The sequence below is a fragment of the Cyrtonyx montezumae genome, unplaced genomic scaffold (assembly GCF_038088225.1).
Source record: "Cyrtonyx montezumae isolate F1298 unplaced genomic scaffold, pur_monq_1.0 scaffold_22, whole genome shotgun sequence".
NCBI lineage: Eukaryota > Metazoa > Chordata > Aves > Galliformes > Odontophoridae > Cyrtonyx > Cyrtonyx montezumae.
This window is the reverse complement of record NW_027071959.1, coordinates 2,958,653-2,983,085: the sequence shown is the minus strand read 5'-3', so window position 1 is coordinate 2,983,085 and position 24,433 is coordinate 2,958,653. Positions and strand designations below refer to the sequence as shown.

The window sequence follows — 24,433 nt, the reverse complement described above, 5'->3', positions numbered from 1 at the left end:
TATCCTCGCTATCACTTTCAAAAGAAGGCTCCTACCATCAGCATCGCTGGGGGGCAAGGAACGAAAGCAACCTCCAGAGCCATTAAACGCGTCTCAAAACCCGCACGAGCGGAGCAACCCCGCAGCCCTCCCGAGCCCCTCCCGCCGCCTCCGGCCCCGCTCCGCCCCGCATTGCCCGATGCGATGCCCGGAGCCCCGCACCCACCTGCGGTCCCAGCGCTGCGGGACCCTCCGCTCCGAGAGCCGCGGCAATGGGGCCGCCGGGAAGAGGAAACGGCAGCAGCGGGCGGGGGGCACCTGGCGGCGGGGAGGAGGGACGGCAGTCACCGCGGGGTGGGGATGGGGCCCTCAGCCCACGGCGGCCGCAGCATCCTTGCTGACATCGGCGGGGATCGTCGCATCTTTGCTCCTTGTGGCAGCCCCGGTTGTAGATGGGATGGAGCTGGCGTTCAGCCGCTCTGTTCCCCGAGGTGGGGACAGCGGTAATGGTGTCAGCCCTAAGAAGGCTCTCAGAGGACCGTGTGGTGCTGGAGGTCACTTAGAGGAGCTGTGTGGTTTCTTTTCTGGGTCATAAGACGCAAACAAAGCGTGGGCAGCGAGCTGGCACGTTAAATCTCACCCAATGGACAGGAGCTGATGTGAAGTGCTGCACACACACTCATTTCCTTGTTTGCTTTGTGCACAGTCAGCCGTCCCAACAAGCAGGCTGCACTGTGCTGGCTCACTTTGACCTCAGACAAATAGCACTCAGCAAAACAGCCCCGGACAGGAACTCCTGCTGGCAGTCATTTGCACAGCAGCTGTCTCTTTCTGTGATGATAACCCCCTCTACAGAAGTTTAACAGAAAATTTAGGTGCCAGCATTAAGAAAAATCACATCCTTTCCAAGGTTAGCAAGTAGGAAATGCAATGCGATGATGAAGTCGGAGCCAGATGCTGTTCCAGCGTCACAGTGGAGGTTTAACATTAAAGCCATGCCTGGGCTGAGACACAGCAATGAGGGAACACTGCTTCCCACCCCACAGGACCACTGCAGTCAGCTGTGCTGCATGGAATAACCAGGGGTATTGGGATATGGGGGGCAGTTTCAACCACCAGACCAGGCCGCCCCATGCAGCCCAGCCTTGTTAGCTCCAGCTGCCTCCTTCAGACCCAGGACAAAAGGACATTACAGCAATTGTTCCCTTCTAAAATGAGAATGCAACTTTATTGGAAGTTGACTGCTGCAGGGAGCTCTCACAGCAATGCCTGGCTCCAAGGAGCCCTCCCCCCAGGAGTGCCAGGCTCCATCTGCCCGACCCCATGGTCCTGCCCTGTGCCTGAGGTCTGCACAGCATCCAGAGGGCACATCTAAAGTTCAGTTTGTTCCTGTTATAAGCTCTTATCTCTCCAGACACCTTGCAGCCCAGGTATCAGCACCGAGCAGAGCCCAGCTAGCAAGATAAGGGTGGAGAGGTGGCACCACCACTGCCCTCCTGCACCCCACACTGGTGACACATGTGACAAGGGCCACCAGGAGCTCTGGGGGCCTCAAGCTCCAGGACGCTGACACAGGTCAAGGGAAATTCACATTACAACCCCAGGGGAAAGTCAGAACACGATTCTGAGAGGTAAAGAAGAGAACTGATCCATATGCTGAGACCTGTATGGAGTGATGTCACACTGAGATCCACCTCAGTATCACTGCCACCCCTGCAAATTAACACCAGGCTCCTGTCAGCCTTGCATTCAGCATTCCTGCAAGTCAGCTCCAGGACAGACACAGCATCCAGAGGGGGTTCTGCTCTGTCAGCCCTCACACACATAGCATCCAAGTTTCTGAAAGCAGTGCAAGGCGAGGTGGTGTGCTCCATGAGCAGGAGTTCAGCACAGCTCTGGTTCTGGACTGCTGTTTGTAAGGAACAGGGGTGTGCACTGACCAACCCAGTGAAGTCACACTGCTCCGAGATCAGTATCTCCTTGAATGCAAGTATTAAAAGGAAGGAAATGTTTTGCTAAAAACAATGAGGTAGAACATTGCCTCACCCTCATGTGCCACAGTACCACCACGTCACACCAAGGGCAGCCCCTCCATCCCCCTATGGGGGCTTCAGCCTCGTTCACAAGCTCTCATTCAAGTTCTTGGTCCAATGTTTCATCCCATTTGAAGGGAGAACGATGCTCAGTACATCTTGGCTGGGTCACACCCCTACCTGGCTCCACTGGGGAGAGGCCGAGATGTTCCAGATCAGATATTCCAACTGCACTGTGAGATAACACCGCCTCCAACACAACTGAAGGGCAGTCAGGCTGTGCACTATGGGCTGCAGATTGGAGGGGTCTGGCATGGCCATGCTGCAGGCTGTGCATTATGGGCTGGAAGAGAGAGCAGCCAGGGACAGCAGCTCAGCACACACGCCAATCTCCTTGTGCTCCTGCTGAATTCCCTTTTCGGTCAGCTTTCCTGCATGCTTACAGACCACCCATCTTCTTCAGGGCCAGTGCCAGGGTGCCAGTTCCACATCACTTTCTGCTCTTGTCACAGGAATGGGCTCCAGCAGTCAGGGCCCCATCCACAGCCACTGTCAGTGAGCTGCCACGTGCCCATTTGTCCTCATGGGCGCATTCACACTCTGCAGGCACATCCAGGCATGGTATTTTTTCAACACCTTCCTCCTGACGAAGCGGCAGATTTCAACCATGAACCCCAAGGACACGATGTACATGGCCAAGCCTCCCCCTTTGAGGATCCAATTGGGATCCGGGGCCGTCACCATGGCGTACATGATCAGAGCTCCTCCTCCAATGCGCAGCACCAAAAAGAGGAGCACGAAGCAGAAATCCACCACCTCTCCCAGGAAGGTGTGGTAGCAGCCCATCTCCCGCAGGAACCAGCGGGTCTGCAGCAGTGGATTGGTGATCTCACTGACAAACACCACTGCGTTGACCTCAGTTGCAGATTTGCCCAGCCCCAGCACCAGGATCATGCCGCAGATGCTCAGCGTGTGATGGAGAAGCATCAGGTATCCCTCTGTCTGGAAGTACAGGCACCAGAGCAGGTCGAAGATGAAGTAACCCAGAGTCAGGGAAAGCACGTGGACCTGGAGAGTGGTGTTTGGGGAACCTAAAAGGGAAAAACAAATGTTGTGTCTCACTCAATATGTTCTTGCTAGAACATGGGGCAATACAGGTTGTGAGTTTTCCTCTTTGCTTTCCAAGCTTATCCTATGGGACAAGTACCAGGGCACAGTTCTGCTCTCCACACCACATTTCTCCCTTCCTCTCCGCCCTTTTAGAAAGGAAGGTGGGACAGCCTGACCCCACCAACAGCACAATTTGTGACTTAATGATAGAAGAGCACAAACAGAAGCCCATGCTCTGGTGCCAGTGCTATTATACCCTTCCAGATACAAACAGCATCGAGCCTGTTCAACACACTGCCACACCTGACAGCAGCAGCACAATAAAATTCAACCTGAGAACCTTCAGCAAGTGCCTGAGTAGGACAACAAAAGGGGGTAAGAGATGCTGAGGAAGAAGCGGGGAGCTGGATAGGCCCCCAAAACACACATGGGGGAGGACAGACAGCAAAAGCAGCCAGATCCCCACTCACAACAGACAGAGCCGCGTCCCCGTGGGATGACGTGGGGATGTGTCAGGGTGAGGCCCCAAACACACCTGCGTGGCTCAGAGGCCAGGGGCCGTCCCAGAGGGCGATGTACCCGGACAGGCAGGTGGCAGTGGCCCCGTGCAGCAGGGTGACGAGGCGGCAGTTCCACTCGGGGGAGCAGTGCCCGTTCCAGCGGCAGAAGGTGGCATAGAGGCACAGCCAGGCCAGGAGGCTGCCGAGCACCTGGAGGGCGATGGGGACCATCCTGCGGAACGGAGAGAAAAGGGAGCTGTGAGCAGAGGGATGCTCACCTAACCCGCGCCCAAGAGATCCAGAGCTCCCTTCGCACCCTCCCCACGAGCGCAGCGCTCGGCTGCGCACAGCCGGCTCCACTCAGCACCGCTTCCCCACACGCCCTTCATCCTTCCCCCGCCCTAAGCCGCGTGGGAACGAACCCGATCACCGCACCCGCGCCCTATCCGGCCCCACACACCCCTGAGATGGGGGTGGGTGCACCCGGGGCCGGGCAGACCCCCCCGCACCGCCGCTGCTCACCCGCCCGGAGCGACCCTCCCTCCCTCGCGGCTCTGCGGGAGCGGCTCAGCCCGGAGAGGCGGTGCGGAGCGCTCCGGCTGCTTTTATCCTCCTGCCCTCCTCCCTCTGCCCGCCCACCTCCTTACCTCCGCTCACCCCATAGGGACGGGGAACACCATTTGTGTCTTTTTTTTTCTTTCTTTTTTTTTTTTTCTTTCGGAGTTCTCCGTCCGGTTTCGCACTGGTGGGAGGAGGGGATGGGATTGCGGGTGTTCAGGGCTGGGGAGCGAGTACAGATGCGCTGGGGATGTCAGGAACAGGAAGAGTGAACCAGAACAGAGGTGAGTAACCAGGAAGGGCCACGCTGCTCCCAAGCCCTCGGAGTCAGCGCTGCGTTGGCTCTGTTTAATTCATTTTGCTTAAAAATTCTGTCTGAAGGAAGCTCTGCGTCCCCAACAACCCCAGACTTTCCCTACAGCCACAGGGCTGCATGCGGGTGGTGGAAATAAGCACTCAAATCTTATGTGTGTCCTCATCTCAGGGTGCTTTTGGAAGGGGTCCCATTGCAGCTCAGGCCCAGAGCCACCTCTGTACACCACCACCACCACCAGGAAGGTGAGCCCCAGGGCTGCGAGCATCGGGGACGCACCTGGAGGGGACACTGAGACACTTTAGGATGCTCCGGGACGGCCCTTGGGTCACATGGAGTGCTGGGGAGGGCGAGGAGCAGAGCCCTGCTCCTCCAGACAGCGCTCACTCTGTTCAAAGTAATAAACAGCAACGGCAAAACATCCAAATCCCGGCCCTGCCCCAACAGGGCAGAGCTCGATCCCATGGGTGGATCAGCACAATGGGTGTTCCCATTGCTCAGCTCTGGCTGCTGCTGCTGGAACATCAGCCGTGATGTCGTAGCACCTCCTGTGTGCACCTGAGCAGCTGGACCAGGTGTGTGCCCCATCCCCGTTCTGAGGATGCCAGCTGTATTTTGGCCGAGGAGAGCAGAGCTGAGCTCCCTGAGCAATGCCACGTCCTCAGCCTGATGGTGGGGCTACGTGGGATTAGCTCGTTCCTCCAAAGATCATTCTGCAGGCAGGAGGTGAACAGGGTTGATGCTCAGCAGCAGTAGGATGGGACCCAGAGGTGTTTCAAAGACTAACACACTGAGAGCTGATGTCCACATGGGCAACGGGTCGGGTTGTTGTGCAGATTATGGGAGATCTCATTGCCACCACGAGCAGTTGTTCCCTGCACTGCTGTCACGTGGCTGTGGGAGGGTTGGAAAGCCTTCATCTCCTGCCAGGTGTGCTAACAACATCACTTTGGGGCTCGAAAACCTCCAAGACCCTCTACCAAGGATTGAAGTGTGCTGTCAGCTGAGTGAACCCCACGGCACTTAGGGTTAGGCTGGGGCTGCCTGTTTAAATGTGCAAGGTGGGGTTATGAGGGCAATCAGAACGCTCACTCCTGAGCTTGTGTCTGTGAGATAACTTGAGGCTTTCACAGCATGAATGAGATGGAAACCGGAGGGTTTTTCTGTAGTGTTACTATAACCAGCATCCTCTGTGGTGGGATCACAACGCAGTGCCACATTTGCCACTTGTGGCCCATTGTGTTTTGCACGAGCTGAGGGTTGGGAGAAGGGAAGGGAGGGATTACCATCGCCATCACTTAATGGGGATGAAGTGATTTGTCCGAGGTCATGCAGGAAGTGAGAGAACAAGCTGGGAAACAAGAGAGGGTGTCACACACATCTCAATTCATCAGTCCCCTACGTTAGCCCATAAACATTTCTAACAGCCAGGGTTAAAACAAACACATCAGATTGGAGTCATTGGTCATCCCCATTCCCGTGCATGGGGCCATGCACTGCCCTGAGGGAGAGGCACTGCCCTCAGAGTGCTTGGCTGAGTACTCCCCCCTCTGCATGTCTACTTTCCCAGCAGAAAATAATCCTTTTTTTTTTTTTTTGAAATCACAGAGAAAGTTTTGTTTTAATGTTTCGTCTGAAAGATTTAATGTTTAAAAGGAAAAATAAAAAAAAAAAAATAAAACCAAACAAGGTTACCTTGTCTTTTTTTCCAAGCCTTTCTCGTTACAATCAGTGTGTGCCCCCATCCCGTACACCTCATGTGAAGCAACAGATGCAGTTCTATACACAGCGTGGGGCTCAGAGCGTTGTGTGAAGGAGCTGAGACACCCATGCAGCCCACAGACCCCTATGGCAGTAACCTATGGCACAGCACTGACGGAGTGGGATAAGAAACAACTGAATTGAATACATCTATCCCCAAGGAGAAGTGGCAAAGGAGAGATTTTACTTAGGGGAAAAAAAAATAAACCAAAACAACAACAACAACAAAAAGCTCACATTTGCCTAAAAAGAGCCATCAAAAACCAACAACAACAACAAAAAACCCACCAGACCTACTGCTCAGAAATGTCTATTTACAACCTGTGAGCCAAATACCCATTTACTCTCGTCTCACTGATTTGTGCCCACTGAAAACCCAACCAGGAATCCGAACTGCTCCGATCTACTTAACAACATTCAGTGTTTATCTCTTGCAGCCAGAAGAGTCGTGACACGACCACGATCTCCCCAGCAATATTGGAAGGTGACATTTCCCACCCTTTGGCATCTCTTGCACCCAACACCCTCCGATCTCACAGCTCCTCCCAGGAGGAAGGAGTGCAGAGGATAGGACAGCTCCAACCCATACAGCACCGGGCAACCAGCACACGTGCACTGCTGCTGAGGAGGTTTGGTATCAGACAAAGCCCAATGGGTGAACGATGGAAAAAAGGGATGGCCAACGCTTGTCTTTGTCCCATCAAACCTACACAAAGTGACTCTGTGGCCGTTGCAGTCAGGAGTTCACACGGGGCTGCAAACAGCTCCGTCCTCCATGGAGCAGCTGGGGGCAATAACAAGACCTGGACACACGTGTTGCAAAAGAAGGCAATTTTTTTTAAAGCGAAAAAAAAAATTAATAATAATAATTAAAAAAAAAAAAAAGAATGCTGTAAAATACTTAATATTAAAAAAAAAAAAAAAGGAGAGGGAAAGAGAAAAAAAATCAGAAGTAATGCAGAAGGGCTGAAAGCAAAGCAAGCGTGGTGGTGGGTAAAGCAGAGTCGTTGGCCTTGGAAGCCAATGGGAAACCAAGGCTGCCATCTAGACTCGGGTCTCTGGTGAAATGAACTGGGTGACCTCGGCTCAGTTTGGGGTTTGGTACGTGTGCGTGACAGTAACAGCATGGCAGACCCTCCTCATGGGAAGCTCTGAAATGAGTGGGGGGGGGGAGAAAAAGTGGGTCCTGACATTGGAATCCTTCCGGATGAGGGATTGCCGGGCAGTCCGGTGTGAGCGCACAGGTTTGCAAGCAGAGGGCAGTGTTTCATGCTGATAGAGCTAAGCAAGGGCTCGTTCTTGGAGCGAACGAATGCATGGAAGAGAGTTAAAATGTCACTGTCGGTGTTCAGATCCTCGGGGAGGTCAGCTGCAGCCTGAGTCCCTGGAGTTCTGCTGCTCGGGGCTCCCCTAAGCACGGCCTTCGTTGGGCAGCAGTTGGAAGGCACCGTGCTGCCCAACGTTGCCCCAAGCACTGTTCCTGGAGAAGTTGGTCCATAGCTGGAGGTCAGAGCTCCTTGTACGCGGGATGGAGTGGTCTCAGTGGAGGTAGGTAGGTTGGTTCCATCGGTACCAAGATCTGCGTGCGACACAGTGAATCAGAGCTACCACTGCCACGTGCTTCACTTTTCCCCTTGAAACAAAAACCGTTCCCATTCTGCTCGTGTTCCTGCTCAGACCTGGCAGCCAGCGAGCTCTCCTCTGCCCTACAGGAAGCTCACAGCAAACCCCTGTCCTTCGGAGCAGCTGCCTGCACTGAGCTGCTGGTTCCCACACCTGGCTGCGGGGCTTCCTCTGAATAAGTGCAGCTCTGAGTCATGGCACGGGGTGATCCGTGACTCAAAGCCCAGGAGCTACACGTAATGCCCTCTGCTCTCAGCTGCCTTCCTCCGAACGCAGCATCCGTGATGTCACGTGCAGTGAGCAGCAGAAAGCACGAGTGCAGAGGGCAGAGCTTTGCAGGCTGCAGCAGGGGCACATCTGCTGAGATAACGAGGAGAGCTCGGAGCCCGTGGTGTGTCACAATGTGCTGCCACACAGCTCCACGTTGCTGGGGCCTCTGCAGGGCTGCTCGCTCTGCCCTGAAGCCCCACTGCTTTTCTCTCATCCATACCTATGGTCCTGAGCCATGTCGACCCCTGCTCCACCTTACCCTGAAGAGTTGAAACCGGATGAGTTCATGGCAGCTTTGGAGTTGCTCTGGGCTGTGCTGGGACTGCTGGTGTGGAGGGCACTGCCAGGGGACGAGGGCCTGCTGGAGTTCCCTGGGGAACACGATGATGTTACTGCATGGCAGAGAGAGCAGAATGAGGCTGGGATCTCCCTTCTGCACCAAGGAAAGCCCCAGCCCCTCCCGCCTCCCACTCCCACTCTGTGCTGGAATGGCCTCCTTTGGCTGCTCAGTGCAACCCCAGAACCCCAATGGGATTATCTTGGAGGTGTTAGCATGCCCAAGAAGTTTTCCCATGTCTGTGTTCCAGTCAAGAGAAAGGTTCTGCTCTTCTCACCCCCTGGGATACTTTCCCAGGGTTACCATGGCCTGGAAGCCAAGCAAAAAGCAAGAGCAGAGGAGGGAGGGAAGGAATGGGAGTGAAGTGCTTCACCAAGGCTTACCTGTCCCAGGCATGGTGCTGTGCACCGGGTTGACAGAGAGGGGCCCCAAGGACCCTGAGGTAGAGACCTGAGGAGGAGCAGAGGCAGGCAGTCAGCAGTAGCACTGGGGGTGTGGATCCCAAACTGCCACTCCTTCATGTTCCCTTCACAGCTTGCTGGCTGCCAGGCACATTCCCTACACACCCATACATCTCTTCATCCTCTGTTGGACAAACACAACTCCCACATCCAGGGTCACACAAAGAAACCAGAAAGGGCATTACATGTGCCTGGTCTAAGTTCAGCTATGGAAAAGCCTGAAGTGAAGCTTTCTGGAAGGGCTGATGCCCAGTCAGTAGGAGCTGCTGCCCTTGGGATGGTCTTAGCAATGCCCCAGCTCATTCTGGTCTCAGCACAAACAACTCCATTTCCTTCTAGGAGCTCTTGATGGGTGCGAATGCTCATGTGACTGTTACCAATTTGGTGGCTGTAATCAAAGCAAGCCTGGGGCATCTGGAGTCCAACCATGATACTTCAACTGCAGGCAACGTGTTGGCCAGAGTGACTGATGAGCACTCTGCATGACACATTCACAGGATGACCATCCACTAAAGCTGCTGCTTTAGGAATTCATGGCTCACAAGCAGCATCTTGTGCTTGCGACTGTAAACCAAACATGTTGTGTAACAAGTGGCCAAACTTCTCGGGATGTTTTTCTGCCTTTGAACACATAATTCCGAAACCCAGAAGATTTTAAGATAAAATACTGCTTGTGAATACATCCCCTCCCTCCTACTCACGGTACCAACACTGTAGGGAGACTCCTTCCACTTTTATACATGGAAGCACCTGGGCAACTATTAACTGGCAGAAATGCAATAGCAACTTGTTATCCCAGCAGATCACAGGACACACTTCCACTAACTCTCACAATTTCTTGTCTTTCTTGGCAATGAAAATACTCTTGCCAAAATGGAAATGCACAATACGTGAGAAGGACAGGTAACACTACCAAAATGCATTCTACATTTCTGCATGGATGGAAGTCGGCTCCTCAACCCCAAGTATCTCACCAGTCTGGAATTGTAGATGGGCGATTTGATGGGGGATGGCATTGGGCAGCTGATCCGTTTTTCTTTCTGGCGCCGGTTGCAGAACCAGACCCGAACCACCTCCTTTTCCATGGAGAGCTGCTCTGCTATCAAGGAGATCTCCTCTGAGCTGGGCTTGGGGTTCTGCTAGGAAATAGCAAGAGGTTAAAGAAAGCCCAAAAGATCTCAGACTGATGGCATCAGTGCATTTCTTCTGCTGCTGGACAAGGGTGGGGTGGGTTGAAAACTGGAGAGGGCAGAAAATTTGCTTCTAAGGCAAAGGGTAAACATTTTTTCGAGAGATCAAGTTCTGTGAACCAGAAAAGTGCCTCTGATTCAACATCAGATCCCATGGAATCAGCGGGGATGAGTCACAGTGCCTGGCCCTGCTGTTGCACAAAACAACAGTGCTTTGATCCCAGCAGCACCTTCAGTAGTTGATGGAGAGGGAGGTCATGGCTATTGGACACAGCTCCGAGCTCTGTTTGTACAGCCCTGCACCATCTCACAAGAACCATTTCATCTCTTTCTTCCCCCATCCCTTGTTTATAAATGTACCCCGTCCTTTATTTATTTATTTATTTTTCTGACTCGCTTATTTTTGGGCACACTTAACAGCATTTAGGCTCTGAGGTTTTTTATCTGAGTCGGAGACTTCAGGGGAAAAACTACCTTGCACAGCAATAGCAGGGCAGCTTTCCTGTTACAAAGAATACGTACTCGCTATGAAATGAGTTGCCCATAAATATCTGAAAATATCTGTCTTTTGTCCTCATCAACTGTCTCAGAATTAAAACTTGATACAAGCAGATGCGATGGAGAAAACATGAGAAAGTGAGGGCTGGTCAGAGAGAGTTTGGATGAAAAATATTCAATGGATGATGTACCCCCAACTGATTGAAAGCTCTGTTCACTCTTTGTTGTGATTTTTCTTGAAAACCTTCATGTTTAAGAAGGGAAAGGATCCACTTTCAAAACGGTTGGGCAGCACCCACTGCAGCAACGCTTGGCTCCTTCCTGCACCCACAGGAGCTGTCCAGCAGCTCCCAGAGAGAAGGGGGCAGGAAGGCATCTTCCCAACCTGCTATCAAAACAAACAGAGAAGTGGTGGAGAGCTCCCAAGACACTGAAACATTCTCTCCTCACATCTTGGAATCTTTTCTCCAGCGTGGAGCGAATGTTGGTCTCAATGCTGGTTCGCTTCTTCCTTTTCCGTCCAAACATCTCGTTCACAGAGGGATAGGAGCTGGGAGTGCTCATGGAGGAATCCAAAGGAGCAGATTCTGGGGAAAGAGGAAGGGGAAGATACTGAAGATCACAAGTTATTTTCATTTTCAGCTCCTTTCTGGGAACTGTAGCACCTCATAAAATGAGTAAATGTGTGGAATGTCACCTACCCGCGTCACTCAGCCACTTCTCCAGCAGAGGTTTGAGCTTGCACATGTTCTTAAAGCTTAGGTTGAGAGCCTCGAAGCGGGAAATGGTGGTCTGGCTGAAGTCATTGCCGTAGAGCTTCCCCATGGCAAGGCCAACGTCACCCTGAACATCCAATTCACAACATATTTGGAAGGGGACGTTCCCAAGAAAGCAAATCTATACCTACAATTATATCTGCCATTCCTCCATCTATACACACTCTTCCTCCACCCACTCCTCTGCCCCAAACTCCCCAAGCCCAGCGTGTTCCCATCTGAGTGACACCAGTGTTCCTATGGAGGAAGCTGCTCACCTGTGTGAACCCCAATTTGATTCGCCTTTGCTTGAAAGTCTTAGCAAACTTCTCCAGCTCCTCCAGGTCGCTGGGCTCCTCGGATGCTCCGGATGGAGTGAGGTGCTTGGCCACTTGCAGATGCTGGGGGACATCCAGGTGAGGTTCAACTGATGAGCCAGGGAGCCCAGAGCGGCCCACGGCCTGTGAGACAACAACAAAAACACACAGAATCGACTTCTGTTGCCTTTTGCCTGTAACAAAGCAGGGATTTACACGGGTGGGTGTTTCCCAGCTGGCAGCACACGCTGGGGGAAATTACCTGTGATGCCAGGCTGGGTCCTGGCTGGGAGAGTAGAAGGCTGCCCTGTTGCTGAGGGAAGGAAAGGATGTTGGGCTGCAAGGCTGGGGAGAGAAAAGAGAGAAAAGAGAGACATCCCATCAGATCGACTCCTCCGTTAGCACCCAGGAGCAGAGCACTGCTCCATGGGAAAGGCTCACGAAGGTCTGATTGAAAAGCATCAGCTAGCTCGTGTTCAGAATACACAACGTTTGGCCATTCCACGTGAGAATGGCTCCAAAGTGGATTATGAGACAGGAAAGTTCTGGTTTTGTTTGCGAATTATTATTTTTACTTCATGGTCTTTTAGCCTGAAAGGGATTATTAGAGCAATGATGTGGGTAAAACACTTCAGCCATTGATCCCTGCATGGAGCTCATTAACTTCAGGTTCAGCTAGGACATAGACATCTTCCACAGACATCTAAATTAGATTTTAGTTGTCAAGCTGCAGAGAATTCATCACATTCTTAGCAGTGATCTCTGCTAGCACTTAATCACTATAACTGCTGCTACAGTGCACCTTATTTCCAAGAGGAGCTTTGCTGACTCCAACTTTCAGGTACTTGATCATGTTAGAAATATCCTGAACCTGCAGTTAATCTCATGAACCTGCCCAATCTGCTCTCTACAATACATTTCATTTCCAAGTGTCACGTTGACCCTTTCTTTCCTCCCCTGCTCTATTTCAAACAAATTGAATGTCTTTTGGAATATATATACGCTGACACGAGATGATGAAAGGAAAAAAAAAAAGAAGAGAGAGAGAGAGGAAATCTATAAAACTAACAGAAAGCAGTATTTATGGACACCGTGTAATGGTTTAGTTGACAAGCTGCCGTGCACAAGCCCATACATCCTACAGGGAATGTCCTAAAGGATTTAGTAGCAATGAAAGCAGTGTAGTTCCATAGAAATTTAGTTGGGCTCTTGATGCCTCTTGTGGGTGAAGCCCGTGGAGGTTAGTGAGGATTTGTAGCCTTTCTTGAAACAGGCAATGTATTCTATTGATTGGAACTGACAATTACATGGAAATCTATAGACATTCATGGACTTCTGCTGAAAAAGAGAAAAAAAATGATCATCTTCAGAATCTCCTGGCCTTCCATTTTCAATTTGGATCTGAATGTGCAGGATCCCACTTATTTATTTAGATTGGGGCCTCAGTAAGCCCTCGTTAATGCTGGAACAACTTTGAATTTCAAATGCAGGCTAGTAATGAGGTGCACATTTTTAACAGAGAAGGTAATTAATCACAGGAATGGCTTGCCTGGGGACATGGCGGATGCTCTGTCATTTGGAGTCTTTAAAAACATGATTGAACACCTTTGCAAGAGCTGAGCTCTAGCTGAAATGAAAATTATGGACTGGGTTCAGGTATCACTGGTTTGACAGCTGATGAGAAGCAGGCTGTGTTCGTGAGATGAAGTCTTCAGCGGCAGTATTTTGGCTGAGAGTATTCCCAGCATCCCCCTGGCTGCTCACTCCCACCTTTGCAGCACAGAGCTCTCCTCTGGTATCCAGCACTGCTGCCTGAAGGGCTGCACAGCGCATAATGAATCAGCCCTGGGAACTTCTCTGCCTTAAAAACAGCTCGAACGCACAGACATCAACCCAAAAACCTGCAGCCTCTTGCAAAGGTTAAGCCCACAGCTGAGACCCTTCTGCCACGAAATGAATGACCCATCCAAATGAACTCGGGATGCATGGAGGGTGCACAGCCCAAGGGTTGACTTCAAGTCTGCCCCGTTGCACCTCGTCGCTGTGAGGAGCACTTCACCCTCACCGAGCTTCTCCTAGCACCAAACCCATCCGTGCCTCCACTTTCACCCTCCAGCGGCTGTGCCTGCACGCAGCAGAGGGTCATTAACACTTGACAGTCATCTATTCAAATGGAAGTGCTCTTGCACAGCGTGCTGGCCGCTCTCCAGAGCATCCCATCTTCATCGAGTCTGGAAGCAGAAGGGGTCACAGCCAAACAAGTGGCCATCTGTTAGAAGGGCTGCAGCTGCCAGAGCAACCCTCTTCACAGCACAAACTGTAATTCCATCAATGGAAACTAAATTCTGTTTTCCAGCATCATGTGTTTCTTATTTTATATATGAATAAGCCACACGGTGAGCAATAGATTATCCCAGCTCTGCCAGCTCCAACAAACTACATTCTGGGCTGCTGTCAAACGTTCATCTATTGTCAAACATGCATCAGAGAGTTTCTTGATGCATCACTCAGCATCACTTGGCAGGGTAAAGATGAGCGATAGTTTTCCCAATTGCCCACGATATCATACTTTTTCAGAGCTCTGCGCACACGGCTGCACTCAAACCACAGACATTTTTAGGGTTTCAACTTTGAGTTTCGGTTTGTACAGAGAGACTTATGAGCTGGAATAAATACGAATGTGAAGAAGGGCTGAAACCCCTTTGCATCTGGCAGGATGGGGGCTGAGGGCTACGTCTGCCTGCGAGCAGCAGGAGCTCCATCAGTGGCACTTCTGTGCATGCTCGTTGGAGGCACGCCATACAAATACTGCAAAGGCAGAGCCACGAGGACTTGCCCGAGCAATGGGTTAAGCCCGGAGTCCTTTCACTCTCCATAGACATTCCCACCCCCAGCCCCACAGCCGGAGCAGGATTTGGCCCCAAGGTGGCACTCGCGGAGCGCTCAGCGCAGCGTCTCCGCCCCCGACCCTTCCGAGAGCCGTCCGCGGGTGGGAACCCCACGGGGGACGGGGAAACCCATCTGGTGACACAGCATCGGGCTGGGGAAATCCAGAGGCGCAGAAGGGAGGGCTCTCCCTACGTGGGGATCTGCTGATGGCAATGAGCTCTTACCTTGCTGCCCTGCCTGGGACTGAGAGAGGAGAAACTGGGGAACAGACTGCATGTGGCCAGGAAGCAACACGAGCTGCTGCAGGGTGTGGAGAGAGCTCATGTCCTACAAGAAAAGCAAACAGCAAAGCTCAGAGATGTCAGCTCTCCACACAGCATCACCTCTCTGTAAGGCTGCTCCCTACTCCCTGCTCTTTTACGCTGCCCTTGACCCCATTCACACTTCTCATTTAATTGCTGGCACACCACGTATGTGTCCTTCGTGCACAGGAGAGCTGCAGATCCAGAGCTGCTCCAGGATCTGAAGGTTTTGGCTTAGAAAGTGAAATTCCATGCACGTGCAGACATCCACAGGGAGAATGCCTGCTTCTAACTTCGAAAGTTAACGCTTGAAAGATATTTTTGATGGAATGGAAATCAAAATCTGCTTGTCAGAACTAACAGTCACCCTTCCCTTGGATCTCAGCTTCTCACAAACACTGCATTTTTCAGAGAATACACTCTCTAAGATCACACAGACTGTCCCATCCCACCAACACTGAGCTGCTTTGCTCTTCACCAGCTCTGTGACGGACACAGACACCAGATCCCAATATGTTTTCTGCTCTTTGCTGTATATCTGCTGAGCTTTCCCCACTCTGCTCTGACCAGAACAGGTAATAGGGGCTGAGAGATGCTGAGAGTGCCTCTTCACATTGCTAGGGTCCCACATCTCGCACTGGGATTAGGGAATAAGAGTTGGCATTTGCTTAGGATAGAGAGAAAAAAGCTCCAGTAAGACCAAACCTCTTTAGAAAAAAAAATAAATCTCTCAAAGGATAAATGTCTTCTCTGGTGTATATCAATAGGAGCAGACGTACCAAGCTGGCTGTGCTGGTTCAGATTAAAAGTTAATCTAGTCTAGGGTCATAACTCCAATGATGGCATTAACTAGGCATTCAGGAAAGAGGAAGGCAAGGGCAAACATATCCAACACTTCCTCTTGTTGTCTCAGCCTCCAATTTTTTTCAGCTCAAGGGATTTTCTGAGCATGGTATGATTTTCTTACTTAGTAAACCCTCAACAGAAGTATATCCCAAGCACACGTCCAATCTCCCTTTGGGTCCACATCAAATGCTTTGCATCCTTTGGCACGGCATTACACAGAGCTGCTGAGAAGAGGCTGAGGAGGAGGTGGATTTGTGCCAGCACAGATTCACTTTTTTGATTCAGTGTCCATCATATCCTCAAGTCTCCTTCTGTCACCGCCAAAAGATGTGTTGAGTTTGGCAAGTGCCTCAAAACCAGCCTTTCCCCTGGGCGCTCTTGACCCCTGGTGCAACAGAGGCACTCACCCCTGCGATCTGGCTTCCAGGCATCATTGAGGATCCCTGTACAAGGTGTCCTGACCTGGGGGGGATTGTAGATTGCAAGGAGTCGCTGAGGTCTTCAGTTTTAATCTGGAAAAGAGAAAAGTGATGGCGGCATTAGGGGACAGACAGAAGGAGGTCAGGAGCTGGAGGTGGGAGAGATGGGGGAGGGATGGCTGTGGAAGAGAGGTCTGGACCCACTGCTTCCACCCCTACCTGGGGAGGATGACATGGGTCGTTCCCCACTTCTGCTCTCCAGTTTACAACACATAGTTTTCTGCTCTGCCAAACCAAGGGGAGGCTTGCAGTTCACTCAATTAAAGCACATTCACTGAAACTCTTCAGGAAGTTTCCAGTGACTTAGCAGGCTTTAAAGTTTTCCTCAGACAAAACATTGAGGCATTCTTCGGTGTTATTAGGAAGATACGACAGTTCCCCTGCATAGATCATAACCTGCAGCCCTGTGTTGGCTGTTGGCAGCCTCATGCTTTTCTCCGTAGGTAGAAGTGAATGGAGAGCAGAGCAGGAAAGGAAAGGAAATGGAGTGAAAGACCTCAAAAAGCAGTGTAATCTTCCTGATTTGAAAACGCACCTCCCTCAGCACTACATGTACCAAACGATGAGAAAACAGCAAGAAATTGGGAGGTCCTATTGTACTGGATCAGCAGATCTTCCTTAGCTAGAATGAGCTGTGAGAAAAATGTCCAATTTCACAGTCATCAGCCCTTTGTCCAGTGGTCATTCTAACCTACTTTCATTTTCAAGACAGATTCCAGTCTACAAAAATCACAATTTCTGAGTCCACGTTGTAAAGAATTTACCCAGGGACTGAATACTCCCACCTGGTTTACTGCAGAACCTCCACGTTCAATTTTAACATTGCTTCTACATATAAAGATAATAATAAAACATCATTTGTATTATTAGATGATATTTTTTTTTAGCTGGGAGAGAAGGGGAGTGAACCTCGCTGGGGAGATTGTAGAAGTTTATGGATTAATTCCTGAAAGCTGAGGAGCATCTATGTGCAGATGCTGTACACAAGAAAAGGTCATCTAGATCTCTTATAATACATTTTCTCTGAGGAAAGATACGAGCGAACAGTTCTCAGATTTTGACTTATGTTCTTCTCGAGTGTGAGAGCACTCAGACCAAGGCTCATCTCAACAGCCCCCATCCTATTCTAAGGCAGTGCAAGTGGCTCCCGTTCCCACAACCTGGAAGAACCAGGAGAAAACCTGAGAGGACACGTCTTTGTCTTGAAGACCTCGTCTGCAGCCTCAGCATCATAGATTCACTCTTTGTACTGGGGCTGCACCTTCCGTGACCCATCAAGTAGACCCCAAACCAACACTGTCCAGAAATGGAGCAGGGTCGCTTGGCCAGTGTTGTGCTGTAGGTCATGCAGCCTCCAACCAGCAGAGGGGGGCAAGAAACGTCCCGTTTAAAGACTGTGGCCCAAGCAAGTACTTCTGGCCAAGGGAGTATTTAACTCAGTTCAAGTAAAGCAAACGAAAGTGCAACATTCCCCAGGGAGAGAAAGAGAAGATGCGACCACGGGAGCTGCAGTGCAAAGAGACCCGAAAAAACGTTTTGGAAGGTGTTGTGTGGAGGGAAGAGAGTTACAACACCTCCTTTCATTCCAGCTGCAGCTCTGGATACCGCCGAAACTCGTTTTGCAATAACACGAGCTCCTTGCGACAAGAGCTACACATGCTATGAATTCCAGCTCTTTCCTACCTCTCAGGTTGGCATGATCATCCCGCGTGGCCTGGCGAAAAAAAAAATCAGATGGAAGAGCTTCTCGATCACTATCAACACAGATCGTGTTTAAATGACTAAATAAATGGTAGCAAAAGGTTGGGGAGAGCACCGTTACCCTTGAGCCATTGCTCAGTGGAAGGAAACAGCTTTATATGCTTTCTTTTTTTTCTTTTCCCCTTCCCTGAGGGTACGTCGAAAAATAACGAAAAATAAAATTAAAAAAAATAATAATCATCCGAGCCAAAAAGTGAAAAATAAATAAATAAACGTCAGCCCTGCTGGCAATCCATGGGGCAGCCTCACACAACACGCTCATCCACGTCTGAACAGTCTCAAAAAAGAAAAGCTGTCCGCGTCTCAGAAAACGAGGTGCTGGATCCCGCCTGGGTGACGATCCCAACAGGAGCGGAGTGTTGAAGAAGCACGAGCCATTTCCAAACTGAAATCAATTTTTACAGCTGCCAAGCAGAATGATCTGGAAGCACTCCAGCCTGAAAGGGGTGTGTAGCTGCATCCCGGCATCGCACAGTATGAGAACGGGAGGTGGGTTTGGCAAAGGACCGGTTCCCCATTTAAAAACAACAACATCTCCCACTGCTCCTTCCCCCGTCCCTGGAATTCTCTGGTTCTCTCCTGCACGGTGGGCGGGAACCTGGGTGTTCTTGACAAATCCTCCCCTGCACCTTTTTTCATTGGTTTTAGGCTCAATTTTACTTTTCCCTCCTCTTCCTATCCCCAACAGGCCTGCAGCTGGCTAATTGTTCATTAGCGAGAGTTCGGGGGATATCCAAAACTTTTGGGTTGGTTTATGCAAATCCTGCACCTTCATATTTTTTTTTCCCCAGCTAAACCAGCACTATTACCAACTGTACATTAACGAACCCAAACCAAAACTCCCCCCAAAAACCACACACATTGTGGGCGCGGCCACTCAAAATCATGAGACTCTCTTAAAATCATGTTAATTTCAAACTAATAAAACAAGGAGGGGGAGTTGCCTTCGCCTTCCCCAGTGCATGCGACCTGTATTTGCAGGTATTTTCTACAAACATGAGAGCGTTCCTTAAAAATACCAAAGGAGGCTGAAATTGTCATGGGGTCACCCTATGTTGGCCAAGCTCCACGTGACAGCAAGGCAAGCGAGCAACAGTGATTTAGCCAAAATCAGGACCAACTCTTGCTGTGGTTCCCCAGCGATGACTGTGGTCATTGGATTTGGGGGAACTGCACTCTCCAAGGCTAAGCAACCTGGTAGGAGAGCAGGACAAGATCAAACAGCACGAGGCTCCCCTCTTGCTTTCAGGTGCCTGCCCCGGGCTGGAGCAGGTAACGGCAGGCGGCACCCGCATGCACAGCTCCTTTGGGGAGAGGAATCACACTTGCAAATCTCAGGTGGATGTTTTCACAGCCTTAAAATAGGGTCAGCTGCCCCCGAGCAACGTGAGCAAAAAAAAAAAAAGCACAGGAAGAGTGACTGGAGAAAGGAGAGTCCCTTCCTTAAGTTGGCGAGCGCGTTTGCTGGGCACGGCCAATGATGGATTGTTTCTTGCCTATCTCTAGCCTGAAAACAAAAACAAAAAGCAAAACAAACTAAGAAACATATTGAGGGCGATGGAAAATGATCAAAGCTCTTCGGCTCACTTGCGTAACTGATTTGTGGATGGTGTTTCATAAACATTTCATAAGAAGGAGAATTATGAAGAAAACATCTCCCAACCTGCCTGCAATTACTGCACAAACTCTTCCTTACCAGTAGGAAGAAGGGGAGGAAAAAAAAAAAAGAAATGAAAAGAAAGGGTACATCTGTTTTGTAACTGATCTGTGAACTTTTGGCAAACATTTGGCTCGTGAAAACATCCTGCAGACATATTGCAAAGCTGCACGGGGCCGGCCTTACACGAGGAAGTTGGAGAGGGTCACGTTAGGAGCTCCCGGTCTCAGCACGTGGAAGGACGTCCCCGTACAGATGGACAGAGTGAGCCACCTGCATGGTGGGGAGCTGGCAGCAGGATGCCATTGGTTGGACAGGGCTCTGGCTGCAGCTCCTGGCATCCACCCAGCACCAATGCCAGGGGCAGCTGGAGGTGCTGCATGTTGCCTCAATTAGCAATTCAGGTATTGAACAACAAGGACCTGGCCATCTGCGTGGCTCAGCCTTGCCCACCAGGCAGCCCACACACAGCCCCATGCCACCTCCTCTGGGTGGGCACTGATGGGACACAGCACCGCTCCGTTGTCCTCTTTACAAAAGTGGGACTGAGTGATTCAGCACCAGCCCTGGGATGCTCGCTCCACTTGGGATCAGAACTGCCCCAGAAGCCATGCCAGCCTTCCCCAGCACCAAGCAGAAGCTGCAGTCATTGTTTTAGGGCTGAAGACAATTGTATGTGCTGGGCAGTTTCTATTTAGCCCATAACCTCTTTGAAACAGGTATTTATTTGCCCCTGTATCTGGCTTATCTCAGTCAGCAATTCACAGCTGTTTAAGACTTTGACTTATGCGTATCCGTCCCACTACAGCTGCAAAGAGGAGTGGGTGCAGCTGTTGGGAAGGGGATCAGGCACACAGAGCTTTGCAGGGTCTGAGCCTATTGTCCCTCACCAGGAAGGAATGGCACATTTCTTCCTGGCCTGAGTGGTTCCCCAAGTGCCATTTCCTACGGCAGCATTGCCTGAAGCCGAGGGAGGATGTCTTAGGGTAGAATCAGACATCAGAATTAGATTCAGGGCTACTGCAGCTTGCCAAGCCTTCCCACCTTCCCGTGGTGTCAGCACGCTTCTCTGTGAATTACCTGCACATGTGGGCACCATAAAATAAAACACACGCTAATAATAAATTATAGCAATAAGAATAATGGGCTTGCAATTACTATTTCCACGTGTGCTATCCTGCACACGCAGCAAGGCTTAACAGACACTGGGAAGAAAGCAGAAAACCCTGATGCTAATACAGTACTTCCCCTCCTATCAAATTTGATATCCTCTCACATCATAGGGTGGGATTTTTAGAAGCTGTCAGCGTGACAAAAGCAGAATTAATCCCATGCAGAATGTCTCACCGACTACATCCGACCACTCAGTAATGACAGCACACTGGAAAACTAGAATGTAATCCCTAACCTCGACACACCTGCATCAGAGCTTTACAAGGCCTCAGTGCTTATTAAATGAAGTTAGATGTGATATGCTTCAACCCCCTGAGCTTCAGCTCAGGACACTCATGGCTGTGCCATGGCTGCAGTAGAAGCGGGGATGGGAAATGAAAACAGTGTCACCGAGATACACAAAGAGGAACTGACAGAGCCATGCTCCGCTTTGCATTCACAGCTCTTCTGTTTCAGTGTTAACCTGGTGCTTTTGCACTGAGGCATAGAACAGGAAAAAGTCAGCCCAGCTCTCTGCACCAAGGGACAGGACTCAGAATGCCCATGTGTAGCACAGCAGGCTCCCAACACCAGAGCTGGGTGTGGGAGAGGGGAATTGGAGCCAGAGCTGGGCGAGCACCAGTCCCTAATGGTCACTGCTCACAGCTGAACCATCCCTGTGCAAGCTGAGGGCTTTGGGGTGGCTGTCTGCATCCAGAGAGCACAGAACTGGACAAAGGATACTGACAATCAGCAGCTCAGAGCATCTCTACTCTTATTAGTGGTACTCATGCACACAGTGCCTGCCCTGATGGGGCCTGTGGATGTGCCAAACTGGAAGCATTTATAAAAAAAAAAAAAAGGGGTGGGGAGGGGACAATGTCATTTTCTTGGTCAGAATGATGAGACCCTCCAAACAATGCATGGAAAACGGCTGTACCTCTGTAAAGGCTGCAATTTCTCCCACAGCTCTGTTCCAGGACTCCCCCTCAGCTCTGCCCTCCTGCCCCAACCTCCCCATGCATTGCAGCACTGCTCCTCAATTCCACTTGCCCAACTTCCAAAGCTCTCCAAAACTCCACCTCTGCCTACACCTCGGTGCTTATCTCTTCTCCCACCCTGAGCTGCATCCCTGCCCCTTTCCTTATCAATCCGATTTCACACACGCCAGGCTACATGGCTTCTCCCAGGCCCTCCTGCATGCTTGCACAGGTTCCCTGGAACCTGACCACGTTCCTGTTGCAGTCAGCAGCAAAGCTGTCTGACGGAGCCTCGCTGGGGCCAGAACCAAACCTTCAACCACTCATGAAAAATTTCCCCTTTCCCACAGATCTCCGGCCAACGGGGAGCAGACTGTGCTCATCCCGTATTCTCCATGCCCCCTGGCTGCCAACCAACCAGAAACCATCCCAGCACCCAGCACTGCCTCCCCACAGTCCTCGGATCTGTCACTCCCTAGCAGCACTGTGCTGGGGGGGATCCCTCAGTGGCACATTGCTTCCCACCACATCCTGCAATGGAAAGGAATTTGCTCGGAATCAGCCAGCTCCCGTGACTGGGGCCAGCTCCATCCCAGCTCTGCAGATCCCACTGATTGGGGCAGGGGGGTTTTGGCACCCACTGCTGCATCCCCGGGAGCAGAGACACAGGGAAAAGAATCAAATCGAAGGCACGCAGGGAATATAATTAAAAAAGAAAGGGAAAGTGAGGAAGATCAGTGCTGCTGGACAGCAACGCTTCATTTTGCATTGAGTGGAATCATAGAACGGATTGGGTTGGAAGGGACCTTTGAGATCATCTCGTTCCAACCCCCCTGCTACAGGCAGGGATATGAAAAGCAGGGAGGGAACGGAGGGTAGAGAGCTCTGGATGACTTCCACGTGTTGGGTGTGCTGCAGTGAGAGCCCCACGTCTGCCCCCCGAGGGGCTGAGCTCCACCAGTCCGACCCACTGATTTCACATGGAGCGTGAGCACATCACCTCCGGGACGGGAGAAAGTGTGCTCTGATGTCAGGCTTCCAAAATTAGAGGCCTTGCTTGAAACCCCATCGCCTTCACCTTTTTATGCTATGACTTGCCCTTCTGTAAAATGGGTGCAAGGGCCCCACCCTTGCTGGGTGGTGCAGGCTTTGATTGAATTCTTGGAGCTCACCAGATGAAAGGCCTTCAAGAATCTGGAGTCTTCTCTTTATTACCAATGAGCCATTCACCAGCAGGCAGGAGAGTCATATCCATGCTTAAAATTGCCTTGATGGTGACAACTATGCCTTGAGCTCAGTTTCTATTATGGAAAAGATCATTAAATCTCTTTAGTGCATGAAAACAGAGCTTATCCCCTGCAAGCTCAGAAAACATTGACCAAAGGGTGAGAGGTGCACGGCTGGAGCAGAGGACTTGCACAAAGAGAAGACCAGCCTGTCCCTCCCTGATCTATAAGACAGCTTTGGAACAACAGCATGAGATGTATTTCCATTGGGCCAAGGGCACAAGGGTAGGAAACACCTTACAAATGTAGGTCAGAGTGGGACAGTTGGAGTCTGTGAACAGGATGCGACTGGACCTTAGAGCCTGGCACAGCCCAGCAACTCAAAAGCAACGTTGGGTTGTTCCCAACAGTTAGTGGCTAACCAAAAAGATTCAGTGATTTCAGTCCAGCCCTTGAGGAGAAAAAAATATATACATAAATATCCAACAAACCTAAATCCTTCCTCCTGCTTCCATCATTCCCCCTATAAGCTTCCCAGAGAGTCGCTGGTGTGTTTTGGAGTTGGTTCCCAGCAATCTCATCTGAGGGCCTCTGAGGTGCCAAAACAAAACTAGCCTGCAGAAGAGGTTCCTCTGCATCTCTGTCTAAGCAAAGCAGTGCCATATTTAGAAACAGAGGACTTTCCCTCCAGCCAGGGCTTTCTCTGACGCTTTCCCAAAGGGTTGCATTTCAATGAAGAACCAGCACACATACAAATTTATGCAATCAGTCTATCCCTGGGACGGAGCAAAGGAACTTCAAAAGGGAAAGGCCAAGGTGGTGCTCCTCTTAGATCCAGTGTCAGTCAAGGCAGATATGGACAGCCCGGCCCATTTCCAGCTAGAGGAGGCTCAAGAGATGAAAAGCAGCTGCAAGACTTCGGCTGAGACCCTGGGGCGATGCGGAGATGAAGAGAGAGGAAAATCTGAATTGATCCCCAGAGGGGAGAAGGAAGCGGGATGGGAACCTCCCCTCGAGAGGAGGGCAAAACAGGACGGGGATGGAAATCTGGAGGGCAGACTGAAACCTGAACTACCCACAGGGAGAGCCAAGCAGGAACAGAAATGACATCTAGGGAACACATGAGATTAGGGGGAGGTGGGAACACAAAGTGGAATGAAAAAACTATGAGAGAGATCGCCAGGGGGAGGGAAGCCCTGATTGAGCAAAATTAAATCTGCAGGGAGTTTTGCATCCCAGATATTAATAACAAACTACCGAGCGAGTTGGGCCCTTCTTTCCACCTTCAAAAGGATGGAGGGGAGGAAGAACTTGTCTGTGGTTGAGCACAAGACTATGAATCAGACAATGGGAGTCCATAGCCCGGCTCAGCCAGGGAGTGAGGCCCTGGATTACAATACACCTCGATGTCCACAGGCAACTCTCCTATGAAGCAC

At 50.8% G+C, this 24,433-nt stretch overlaps 2 protein-coding genes across 3 annotated transcripts in view; both read right to left on the bottom strand.

Annotated features, from left to right (window-relative positions):
- Positions 1-1,972: 1,972 nt before the first annotated feature.
- On the bottom strand, positions 1,973-4,185 carry LOC136049931 (TLC domain-containing protein 5-like). The gene is made up of 3 exons (XM_065738499.1): positions 4,145-4,185; positions 3,658-3,854; positions 1,973-3,103 (listed from the first exon to the last, which is right to left on the bottom strand). The coding sequence occupies exons 2-3, from the start codon at positions 3,851-3,853 to the stop codon at positions 2,565-2,567; spliced, it is 735 nt and encodes a 244-aa protein (XP_065594571.1). The 5' UTR covers position 3,854; positions 4,145-4,185; the 3' UTR covers positions 1,973-2,564.
- A 2,957-nt stretch (positions 4,186-7,142) lies between these two features.
- POU2F3 (POU class 2 homeobox 3) overlaps positions 7,143-24,433 on the bottom strand; it is a 35,468-nt gene continuing 18,177 nt past the window's right edge. Inside the window, exons 5-14 of one of the 2 annotated variants that reach the window (XM_065738490.1) lie at positions 16,150-16,254; positions 14,819-14,921; positions 11,968-12,050; positions 11,667-11,849; positions 11,335-11,476; positions 11,084-11,220; positions 9,920-10,081; positions 8,868-8,934; positions 8,407-8,539; positions 7,143-7,833 (exon numbers count right to left, since the gene is read on the bottom strand). In XM_065738490.1, the coding sequence (XP_065594562.1) occupies positions 7,794-7,833; positions 8,407-8,539; positions 8,868-8,934; positions 9,920-10,081; positions 11,084-11,220; positions 11,335-11,476; positions 11,667-11,849; positions 11,968-12,050; positions 14,819-14,921; positions 16,150-16,254 (1,155 nt within the window). In that variant the 3' untranslated portion in view covers positions 7,143-7,793. The remainder of the gene's footprint in view (positions 7,834-8,406; positions 8,540-8,867; positions 8,935-9,919; positions 10,082-11,083; positions 11,221-11,334; positions 11,477-11,666; positions 11,850-11,967; positions 12,051-14,818; positions 14,922-16,149; positions 16,255-24,433) is intronic. The other variant, XM_065738491.1, reaches the window with a different exon arrangement.

Coding starts and splice junctions, on each gene's coding strand:
- LOC136049931 (XM_065738499.1), bottom strand. CDS start 3,853: ATGGTCCCCATCGCCCTCCAGGTGCTCGGCAGCCTCCTGGCCTGGCTG. Junction 3,104..3,657: donor CTGGCCTCTGAGCCACGCAG/GTGTGTTTGGGG, acceptor TTTCCCTTTTAG/GTTCCCCAAACACCACTCTC.